This window comes from Erinaceus europaeus, chromosome 3, assembly GCF_950295315.1.
Source record: "Erinaceus europaeus chromosome 3, mEriEur2.1, whole genome shotgun sequence".
Lineage (NCBI taxonomy): Eukaryota > Metazoa > Chordata > Mammalia > Eulipotyphla > Erinaceidae > Erinaceus > Erinaceus europaeus.
In genome coordinates, this window is record NC_080164.1 from 124,054,191 (window position 1) to 124,066,272 (window position 12,082).

General features: G+C 37.5%; 2 protein-coding genes across 5 annotated transcripts in view; one reads left to right on the plus strand and one right to left on the minus strand.

The window, feature by feature from the left end:
• The window catches only part of MTHFD2L (methylenetetrahydrofolate dehydrogenase (NADP+ dependent) 2 like), a 158,481-nt gene that overhangs the window by 117,017 nt on the left and 29,382 nt on the right, over positions 1 to 12,082 (plus strand). For all 4 annotated transcript variants that reach the window (XM_007519803.3, XM_060187862.1, XM_060187864.1 and 1 more), the window contains one exon: positions 3,597 to 3,722. In XM_007519803.3, the coding sequence (XP_007519865.1) occupies positions 3,597 to 3,722 (126 nt within the window). The remainder of the gene's footprint in view (positions 1 to 3,596; positions 3,723 to 12,082) is intronic.
• Positions 1 to 12,082, minus strand: part of BTC (betacellulin) — a 543,453-nt gene that overhangs the window by 58,454 nt on the left and 472,917 nt on the right. The gene's annotated exons all lie outside the window — the stretch shown is intronic.

Genomic DNA, 12,082 nt, shown 5'->3' on the forward strand with positions numbered 1-12,082 from the left:
AAAGTCATATTAATGTATAGAGTAAGCTATCTGGGTGTGGATGGTTTCGGTTCTCACGTATCATGCTTGAGCCTTCAAATTATATAAGAATTATGTTATGCATGCACAAACTATTGTATTTACTGTTGAATGTAAACCACTAATGCATTCCCCAATAAAGAAATTTTAAAAAATTATATAAGAATTAAGGGTAGGTCTCCCTGGAATTATCACAGCAATAAATAAATAAATAAATAAATGTTTATTTTATATTACTACCTTCATTTCCAACACTGACGAAAAGAAAACAAAATTGCTATCATGGTGGTTATGTCTCTTCTTTAACAACTATTTAAGTAGTTTTCAATGCTATTCACTATTAGCAAGTGATGTTAATTTCAGTAAATTCTTGCATTTACATACTTGGGGAATTAAAAAGTTTATTTCCATTGTTATTATAAATACAGTTCACACATAAAATTACTATTTCAAATCATTTGCCTCTACAAGACAATGACGTAAGTGGACAAATTAGAGTATTTAATGTATCTGAAGTATAAAATTTTTATGGTGCAAAAACAAAGGTTTTATGTCATAAAAGTTCTGGGTCCCATTCACCTTCCCCTAACATTTCCTCCTCTGGAAAAAATGGACCAACATTCTTTTTTGGGGTGCAGAAAGAAGGAGCTCTGGCTTCTATAATTGCTTCTCTGCTGGACATGGACATTGGCCAGTTGGTCCGTATCCCGCAGACGTTTAGAGCGTGTACATTACCATACTCGAGGGAGGACCCACTGAAGAACAAAGACATAATAAAGCTTCACACTGGCATATTGTTCTCCAGCTAGACTAAATGCTGTTAATTTCCTTTATTGCCTCTTTCCTATTATCTTCCTTTCTTCTGAAGCTATGTATAGAATATGTCTGCTTCCTATTCAGTTTAACATGTTGATGCCATTCCTACAATGATTGGGCTTTGCTTTTGTTTTTAGAGTTTCTTCTTGAGATAGTCAGTGTGAGCTTATTCATCCATTCCTTGTTTCAGAATAATTCAGCCTGTGGATTGGTATAGGTCTGAGACTTATACTTTGGGAACCATATGTTCTAGGCCCGCAGTAAAATATGTAACTCATCAACACCTGTTTCCTTCATTTAAAAAAGTATTGCTATGAAAAAAATTAAGTTACCTGGACTCACAATATGCTTTGTGAGTTAGATGCTTTTACACTATGCTACGTTAATTTTTTGTTTTCAATCTGGTCTAAGACTAATAGCAAATATCTGAACCAACCCATTTGAAAGCTTTTTCTGAGAAAGTCTTCTGAAATATAGTAGAAAACATTACATCCTTCTATCTGGACACTTTAATTACTTATTTGTTTTCTTATCTTGACTGAGCTTGTTTCAGCATCTGCCATCAGCTGGTAATTGGCAATAGACTGACTGGTCTCAGATGACCTCAGCTGAAATGATTCTCCTACACAAGATTTATATCCTCCATGATTCTAGCTTGAGCTCGCTCTCATTACTGTGAAAACAAGGGTTTCAGCAGAGATAGAAAACACATAAGACCACTTTAAGAATCCCAACATAAACAAGAAAAGAGAAGGGTAGAAAATGGACCAGAAGAATAAACCTTGAATAACTATCCGAATGTTGTCTTCTTCCAAGTTCTTATATGTAAACATCTTGAAAATGACACCAACAAGAACTTATTAGCTGAAGACTAATAGATCTTATTGCAGAATCAATAAATCTATAGCTTTATGCACATAAACTATCACCACTGCCTTATTTATAATAGTGAAGTATTGGAAACTGCACACGTAATTAACTTCTTCTGGTAATCAGTATGCTGAATATTTCATGCACTGATAGTTTCTAAGTTTCAAATAACTGGTGGAACTGGAATATGCTTACAATCTGATTTTAATGAAATTGTAAGGGAGACATGACATAAATGAAATCATAGACATCTGTTTAATATGTGTGTTAAAATTCTAGAGAGAGTAATACATATGTATTATCTTTAAATGTCAAGCTAGTAGTAATTTTAATCTTCACCTGAAAATTTTATACTTTTCCACATTTTCTACAGTGACTATCTACAGTATCATCATCAAAACATAATTTAATATGGTGGAGCTGAGGATTAAACCTGAGACCTTTTGTGCCCCAGGCATGACAGTGTTTTGCATAACTTGCTATCTTCCCAGCCTGCCAGTCTGTTATTATCTAAAAAATTATAATAAACATCAGAGGAATGTTTGGATCTTTCTCAAACCTACTAACTGACTTTTAGTAACTTTCATTAAAAAAAAATGCCTACAGTCAAATTAAGATATGTTTACTTTTCATTGAACGCTGAAAAGAAACAGGATTTTTGTAGTTGCCTATAGATTTACAGCAGTATCTGTACTGGAACTAGTGAAAATGACAAAGTTCTAGGATAGGAAAGCCAGCAAAACCAAAAATGTAATACAAGCACTGATGCTTCGTTGTGGCAGAGCTGTTTGTCACAGTAGCTGCATCTGTTTTTCTGCTGACCATCTTTTTTTTGTTTGTTTTTATTTCTTGTTTTGTCTTTAAATTCTTAGTAACAGTGAAAACCATGTCACTCAGTGAATGCCCTCTGGAATGCTTCAGTGGTTAGTTTAGGTGTTCAAAGTAAACCTCTGACCACAGCCTTTTTCTTAAAAGGCATGTAGACTGTGAAAGTTCACATAAACATATGTGAACTACCTACAGGCACAATGGCCACTAGAGATAGGTACTGATGGTCCCAGGTTGTTTGATTCTCCTTCCACTGAGAATATCCTATAGAATATGGAAGAAGTAACATCATGCCACCTTTCAGTTTTCAGCCTTAAGAGACTGGAAATGTTTACTCCCTTCCTTTGGGGAGGTTTATTCTGGGAAACCAGATACTAGGCTCTGAGAACTCTAAGCCACACAGAAAGACAATGCCTATATCCTCCTGCTGACAGTTCTAGACCAGCTCCCAAACAGCCTTTACAATTCGCTGCAGTCTTGGGAGGAAGTCATCTTATGCATTCAGCTCAGTCACTTCTGTTGATGACTTCCTTTCTGCCACTGTTTGACTCCACTGGCCAGAAAGACTCCAAGTAAGAGTCATGCAACTAAATTCAACCAATCCACAAAAATCATTAAGCATAGTAAGTTATTATTTTAAATTGCTAAGTTTATGGATGGTTTATTAATAATTGACAAAATTAAAATGTTAACCATTCTTGGTACTGTTATACTTGAAATACAATCTAAAATAGTAATGGGAAATAAATGGTAGCATAAAATCTCTATAGAGCTACCCCTTAAGCTGATATAAAGAAATAACGAGGTGTCAACAAAATAGCTCACTTGGATGGTGTGTTGCTTGAGCCCTGTCCCCACACTGAATGGAGCTTCGCTGCCCATGTGCTACCTTTTTCCTTCTGCTTAAGCAGACATTAAAGTTCTGTGGGCCTCTTCCTTAAAAACAGCATATGTTGTAACATCTAAAATCCCTAGTAACATAAGAAGCAGGTAGATAAACCTCTTCTGTGCTCTGGAAAAAACTTGAATAATTCTCAGTATTTGCAATTCTCCTTTGCTTTCAGGTATTCCAAAGTTGATCACATCTGATATGGTTAAAGAAGGCGCTGCTGTAATTGATGTGGGCATCAATTATGTTCCTGACCCCCTGACAGGAAAGACAAAATTAGTTGGAGATGTGGACTTTGAAGGTAATAAGTTATATATCTGTTTTGATAAGTGAAGAAAACTTAATCTATTGTGCATGTTTTTTTCCAAGCTATTTTTATTTGTGATTAATAGTAGTTTGCAAGGTTGTGAGATTACAGGCTATAATTCCACACTGCAACCACCACAAAAATTCTGCGTCCCCATCCTCCCAGTGATAACTACCATAGTTCTCTTAAAGTCTTAGAGACAATTTGTTTACTTCTGCTTTTTGTTTTACTTTTATTTACTTATCTATTTTTGCTAGTTCATATGTTTTAGTTCCCTGTAATCCACATATGACTGAAACTCTCCAGTAGTTGTTTTTTACCTCTTTACTTATTTTGCTAACCATAACCACCACCACCCCCCCCAGTTCCATCATTTCATCCTAAAGGACACACTATCATCTTTTTTTTTTTTAAATCACAGAGTAGTATTCCATGGAGTATGTATCCTATGATTTCTTTATCCAGTCATCTGTGATGAGCATTTAGTCTGCTTCCACTCTTTGGCTGTTGTAAATAATGCAGCTGTGAACATAGGGATGTATATGTCCTTCCAAAATAGTGTTTGCATGCTCTTTGGATACATGCCTAAAATTGATATTGCTAGATCATAAGGTAATTCTATTTTTACTTAATTAAGGTATGAATTGCCTTATGATCCAGCAATACCAAATGGTAATTCCATACAGTCTTCCAATGGAGCTTTCTTTGCAAGTTTTAATAGTAGAAAGATAGCCACCCTATTTTATTAAGTCTTTCTTCTGGGGTTTGGGCAGTAGCTTAGCAGGTTAAGCACATGTGGAACAAAGGGCAAGGGCCGGAGTAAGGATCCCAGTTTGAGCCCCCGGCTCCCCAGCTGCAGGGGAGTGGCTTCACAGGCAGTGAAGCAGGTCTGCAGGTGTCTATCTTTCTCTCCCCCTCTCTGTCTTCCCCTCCCATCTCCACTTCTCTCTGTCCTATCTAACCAGACGACATCAGTAATAACAACAATAATAACTACGACAATAAAACAATAAGGACAACAAAGGAGAATAAATAAATATTTTAAAAATTTCAAAAAAAAAAAGTCTTTTTTCCAAGGGAAAAAGAATGTAACCACACTTACATATGTTCGCCCTTTCTCCATTATTTTCTGCCTAGCTTTCTGTTTTCCACCTCTCCCATCTTGGGCAGAAAATATAAATTCTTCATTAATATTGTTTTAATACTAAATTTGTGATTGTGTAGTTTTTTTTTATGAAATAATGCAGGTGATTTTTCATAATGGACATTGTTTTGATTGCTATCTCTTTACTTTGCCACCTATGCTAAATATTCAACCATTCCTCTTAAAGGGAGTGGGGAGGTAGCATAGTGGTTATGCAAAAAGCCTTTTATGCCTGAGGCAACAATCATGCCCAAACTCAACTCAATCCCTGACACCACCATAAGCTAGAGCTGAGCTGTGCTCTGGAAAAACAACAACAAAAAGCAGAGGCAGGACATCTTTCAAATTTGACTTGATTATGACATATGAGTGGATTGTTCAAGTCAATACTTTTCATTTGTGTTTTAAAGAAAAGAGAAAGAGGGTGGGAATAGATAGCATAATGGTTATGTAAAGCGTCTCTTGTGTTTGAGGCTCCAAAGTCCCAAATTCGATTCCCCACACATCACCATAAGCCAGAACTGACCAGTGCTCTGGTAACAAAAAAAAAAAAAAAAGGAAAGGAGGAAGGAGAAAGGAAGGAGGTGTAAAAGCTAGGTCAACATTTCTAAGATAAGGTTCATGAATGAATAAGACAGTGAATGTGTAGTAGCAGTAAAAACAATAATAAACAATTATAAATTGCAACCCAATGGTTTGTCTCACAGATGAGGAAACAGTTTCAGAACATGTATGTTTTTATACATCTAGCCCGTAAAGCAATTTTACTTCTAGTATTTTGTCACATGCTTACCTGCATTCAGGTTTTCAGTATAGTCTAAGAATTGTACTTTTTAATTTTTATTTATTTATTTTTCCTACCAGGGTTATTACTGGTACTTGCTATCAACATGGCTTCACCGCTGTGTTGGTCTTTTTTTTTTTTTTTTCTCCTTTTTTTTTGGTAGAGGTTAGAGACAAAGAGAGATAGATATGGGGAGAAAGAAAGAGACAAAAAGAAAAACTTCTGAAGTACAGCTCCTCTGTTGATGAAACTTACTCCCCAACCCACCCCTGCAGACAAGGCATGGGGGCTTGAACCCAGATCTTAGCACATAGTAGTTTGTGTGCTTTACTAAGAGACCCACCTTCCAACACCCATCCCTATTTTTTTTTTTTTTTTTACCAGAGCATTCTTTATCTCTGACTTATGGTGATGCTAGGAGGTGGTGCAGTTGATAAAGCACTAGACTCGGTAAGCACCAGGCCCTGAGTTCAATCCTCAGCATCACAGGTGCCACAGTAGTGCTTTGTTTCTCTCTCTCTCTCTCACTTTGTGTGTGTCTCTCTCTCACAAGTAAATCTTTAAAAATTAAGAAATAACCTCATTTTTATTTCATTTTTCATGTTAATCACTAATGTCAGATAGCAATAATTTACTGGAATTTCTTTTTAAATTTTTTATTAGTGATTTAATAATGATTAGCAAGATTGTAGGAATTTCTTAACTTGAAGGAATCCAGTATATATTTTGAAGGCAGGAGAAGTAGGAGCAGAGACATTTGCAGTTCATAACCTGGACCACTGTGAGTTCCCCCAGAAGTTTACTATTGTATAAGACTCCTTTCTCTTAGGGTATTTATTTATTCTCAAGTCATTTCATATATTCTTAGTATACTTTGCTCATAAGGATATTCTGAAAATATTTTTAAATGAGCCTCTTGGGCTGGGTTCATATGCTTAGGAGCACATAGATGTGCTTCAGGCCACTTCGTATCTATTAAACTAGGTAGTAGTTAAAACTAGGTATCTAGTATATAGTGAGATTAAAAAAAAATGGAAAGTGGCAAAATGAAACTAAGATATAAAATAAACAAAAGAGCAATGGGCTGGGTGACAGAAGTTCTTTGTAGGCCTACCATTGTGACCTGATAACTTCCCAACCTCTAACCATCAGCACTGTTATCAGTTCAATACAGATCAATGATACCTCCTTCCAGCTCAGATGCTTGGTGCATCTTTGATGTTTAGTTAAGTGCTACTAAATGACTGTGTAAAAACACAGACATTTGAAAGGTCTGGTTTTTTTTTTTAATATGTTTTTTGTCTTTTTGGTATTTCATTTTTTAATATTTATTTATAAAATGGAAATATTGACAAGACCATGGGATAAGAGGGGTACAACTCCACACAATTCCCACCACCAGAACTCCATATTCCATACCTTCCCCTGATAGCTTTTCCTATTCTTTATCCCTCTGGGAAGGTGGAAGGTCTGGCTTCTGTAATTGCTTCCCCACTAAACATGGGGAAACATACTCCCAGCCTGTCTCTCTCTTTCCCTAGTGGGGTGGGGCTATGGGGAAGTAAGGCTCCAGGACACATTGGTGGGGTTGTCTGCCCAGGGAACTCTGGTTGGCATCATGGTAGCATCTGAAACATGGTGGCTGAAAAAGATTTAAGAAATAAAGCAGAGGGAGTTGGGCGATAGGCAGCGGGTTAAGTGCATGTGGCGCAAAGCACAAGGACCAGGACCAGAGTAAGGACTCCTTTCTCTTCCCCTCTCTGTCTTCCCCTCCTCTCTCCATTTCTCTCTGTCCTATCCAACAATGACAACATCAATAACAACAATAATAACTACAACAATAAAACAACAAGGGCAGCAAAAGGGAAATTAAATAAATAATAAAAAAATAATAAAGCAGAACAAACTGTTGACTAATCATGAACCTAATGGCAAAAATATAGCAGATGAAGATTTGGGGTTTCTGTTTTGGACAAAGCTATGAGGTCTATTTTAGGTGTATTCCAATGGGCCCAAGACTTTACTAGTCCTGTTATAAAATGTTACCAGTAGGACTGAGACTGTCACTCTTGCAACCCTGCTCTCTCATGGAGCCAGAGCTCCAAGGAAGAACTTGGTAAGGAAGGCCTTCCTAGCAAGGCCATGACTCAGCCATATAGGCAAGTGATAGGTTTTGACATGTTGCTCTTCAGGTTGTTCCTCAGGACTTAACCTGAGGTGAGGGATGATCCCACAGCTGAGAGGGAGGGACTCTAGCTTGGGTTATGCCACAAAACTTATAGGCAGCATTGGGCTGCAAATTGCCATGGGGAAATTGTGGCTGCTTTGTGAGTATCGGTGGAAGTTTCACTTTAACTATAGCCAAGGTAAACAAAATATATGTGGGCAAAATAAAATATTAAAGTAAATTATCCTTGCAGAAATCTTTGACTCACAAATAAGGGAAATAGGTTGACCCATTAAAAAATGACACTGATGAGAATGGCTCCTAGAGGATAATTTCTTCATTTGTGCCCTTTGGGAAATGTTGGCAGTGTCAAAAGTTGCAAACTCAACAATTTGTAAAACCAAGACTCACTCTACCAACTTTGTTTTCAAGAAAGTACAGGTGTTCTTTGTTATTTTAGTCATTATTTGACACTTTAGTCTCAGTTTTTTTATCAAGCTTCTCTCTATAATTGTGATATTTTATATAATGAGGATTACACCACCATTTACTGTATGTGACTCTTTACAAATGGAGGCTTACACACAAACTAAATATTTATTTTTGACTTTAATGCCAGATTATTCTTATTAAAGTAAATCTATAGTTTTCAGATATATAGAATTATCAATTATCTGTGCATACTACATTATGAATATTACCAAAACTCTGACTTCTTTTTTTTTTTTATTTAATAATGATCAACAAGAGCATAGGATAAGATGGGTACAATTCCACATAATTCCTACCACCAGAGTTCTTTATCCCATCCCTTCCATTGGAAGCTTTGCTATTCTTTATCTCTCTGGGAGCATGGACCCAGGATCATTATGGGATGTAGAAGATGGAAGGTCTAGCTTCTGTAATTTATTCTCTGATGGACATGGGCATTGACAGGTTGATCCATACTCCCAGCCTGTCTCTATCTTTCCCTAGTGAAGCAAGGCTCTGGAGAGGTGGGATTCTAGGACACATCGGTGAAGTTGGTGTCCTGTTAGTATCTGCAACTTGGTGACTGAAAAGAAAGCATTAAGATATAAATCAGAACAAATTGTTAAATAATCAGGAACCTAAAGGTGAAAATATAGCTGATGAGATTTGGGGTCTCTAATTTGGAAAAAGCTAGACTGGGGCCAAAAGAGATACATTAATGATGGTTCTTTTGGTCACTACCAGCCCACCTCCCCATCTAAGACCCTACTCAGGGAGCCTAGACCTCTAACAGATCCCTCTTTCCACTGTCACTGGTCATCTCCATCAGGAGCAACATAGTGTAACATCTTTGGGGCCTCTACAGGACCTTGCTGTTAATGTGGATCAACTGGGACTGTTCAGATGCTTGGTGCATCTTTGTGCAACATACCTTTCCACTCAAGGAAACTGAGTCCTGCAATGAGTGCAGCCTAGAATGTTCCTAGCTATGACCACAGAATGCAAGCTCAGACCTACAGGGATGCAGAGGTTAGTTACACAGGCTTCTGCACTGAATATAGGCCCCAGATCAAATTGATGGGGCTTACAATTAACAGTATTTATATTTTTCCCATGTTTTAGAGCTATTCTCTTCCCTGATCCAACTTTCTAGTCCTATTTCCAACTCTGATACCATCTCCTCAGACAATACCTTTGGCCCACCTGCATGTTAGCTGTCAGGTTTAGGCAAAAATTAGTAAAATTATGGGCCCTTTGGAATATATCTGAAGTAGACCTACTAGCTTTTTCCAAAAGTCTGGTTTCTATCCACCATAATACAGTTGACTCCCTTTACCTGATCTAGCCAGTCATGTCCCTATTCTGGACTGGTCTGGTAACTACCGTTGTACCATTATGTGCTCATAGTCCAAGAGTTTATATTTGTTATTTCTCTCTCTCTCTCTCATTTTCTCTCTCTCTCTCTCTCTCTCTCTCTCTCATTCTCTCTCTCTATCTCATTTTCTCTCTCTCTCTCTCTCTCATTCTCTCTCTCTCTCTCTCTCTCTCTCTGTGACTCTCAATTATATATAAAATTAACCACAATACCAAAGCTTCCTTCAGTGCAGTGGGGACCCAGCTCAAGCCTGAGTTGTTCACATGGAAAAGCAACACACTATGCAAGTGTGATATTTCAGTAGCCTTTATTTGCTTATTTTGAAATCTTTCACACATGAGTAGAATCACATTGTACTTGTCTTTCTCCTGTGACTTATTCCACATAATATAGTTTTCTCAAGGTTCACCCATGTTCTCACAAATGGCCAGGTTTTAACTTGTTTAAGGCTATGTAGTATTTCATTACATGTACATATACCATCCTTTTTATCGGTCCACCACTGAACATTTAGGACATTCCTGTGTTAGCTAGTAGCAAGTTTTTATTTGAATTCAGATATAAGTTCCTCCAGAACTTTCTTCATCCACTAGGTTGTCTGCTCTCATCTTGTTCCCCTTAGTTCCCCAGTACAGTCACCAAGTGTACAGTTCTATTTACTCATTATTTCCTACTGATAAGCCACATGACATTTTATAGAATTAGGTAACTAAAGGTGGCATTTTCCCACAAAGAGATGAAAAGTGATAATACTGAAAGTGGAATCTGAAATCATTCACCATGGAGTGTTGAAAATGTCTCCATTTGCCATTTGAGTGAATCTGATATTGATCCAGAGAAACATACTGATGGTAAACTTGTTGACATCAATAAAGAAGCTAGTTGTCACTAAAAGGATCAGAGCATCCCAGAGAAAGGAACATAAAACGCTGTATTAGAGGAACTTGGAGGGGCCAGGCAGTCACACACCCAAGTGAATGCACATGTCACAGTGCATAAAGACCTGGGATCAAACCCCTGGTCCCCACCTGTGGGGAGGGGACTGTTTTGTGAGTGGTAAAGCAATGCTGCAAGTGTCTTTCTTTCTCTGTTACTATCTTCCTCTTTTCTCTTGAGTTCTCCCTGTCTTTATTCAATAAAAAATACATATTTAAAAAAGAAAATATAAATATTAATCTTTATAATGAAAAAAAGAAACTTTGAACAGGGATTTGAGGAGACATTGAAAGGGATAAAACAAGATGTTAGAAGCTAGTCTAGACTCAGACTGAGAATCTCACAATTCAGCCAATTATACATGACAAGTACCATCTAGACTGCTCTTATTTTTACAAATAAGTAAAATAATTAATAATACTTATGATGCTTTAAGTGATAGCATGCTAAATAATTCATACTTTTAATCCCCTCTACATTTGTAAACCATAGCAAAAGGAATTTTAATACTTTGACAAACATTTTTTGAGGTCATTCAAATAATTTCTTCCACTGTTAACATTTCTCTATACTATTTACAATTATAATATCTTTTTTTAAATTTTTATTTATAAAATGGAAACACTGACAAGACCATAAGATAAGAGGGGTACAATTCTCACCAATAGAACTCCATATCCCATCCCATTCCCTGATAGCTTTCCTATTCTTTAACCCTCTGGGAGTATGGACCCAGGGTCATTATGGAGGGCAGAAGGTGGCAGGTCTGGCTTCTGTAATTGCTTCCCCGCTGAACATGGGCATTGGCAGGTCGATCCATACTCCCAGTCTGCCTCTCTCTTTCCCTAGTGGGGTGGGGCTATGGGGAAGCAAGGCTCCAGGACACATTGGTGGGGTTGTCTGCCCAGGGAACTCTGGTTGGCATCATGGTAGCATCTGAAACATGGTGGCTGAAAAAAAGAGTTACCATATAAAGCCAAACAAATTGTTGACTAACCATGAACCTAAAGACTTGAATATTGCAGATGAAGACTTGGGGTCTCCGTTTTGGAAATAGCTAGTAGGTCTATTTCAGGTACATTCCAAAGGGCCCATGACTTTACTAGTTTTTGCCTGAGACTAACATGTGATATGCAGGTGGACCCTAGTTATTATCTGGAGAGATGATGTCATGACTAGAAAAGGTGCTAGAAAGCTGGATCAGGGAAGAGAAGAGCCCCCCAAATAAGGGAAAAGTGTATAAATACTGTTGACTGTAAACCCTATCAATTTGATCTGGGGCCCATATTCATCATAGGAGCCTATGTAACCTCTGCATCCCTGTAGGTCTGAACTTGCATACTGTGGTTATCAGTAAGAACATTCCGAGTTGCACCAATTTCAGGACCCATCTTCCTCAGGTGGTAGATAGAGTATGTTATCCAACCCCCCTTTCGGAGGATGGAACATTCTCTACCATTGTTGATTCACTTTGAGG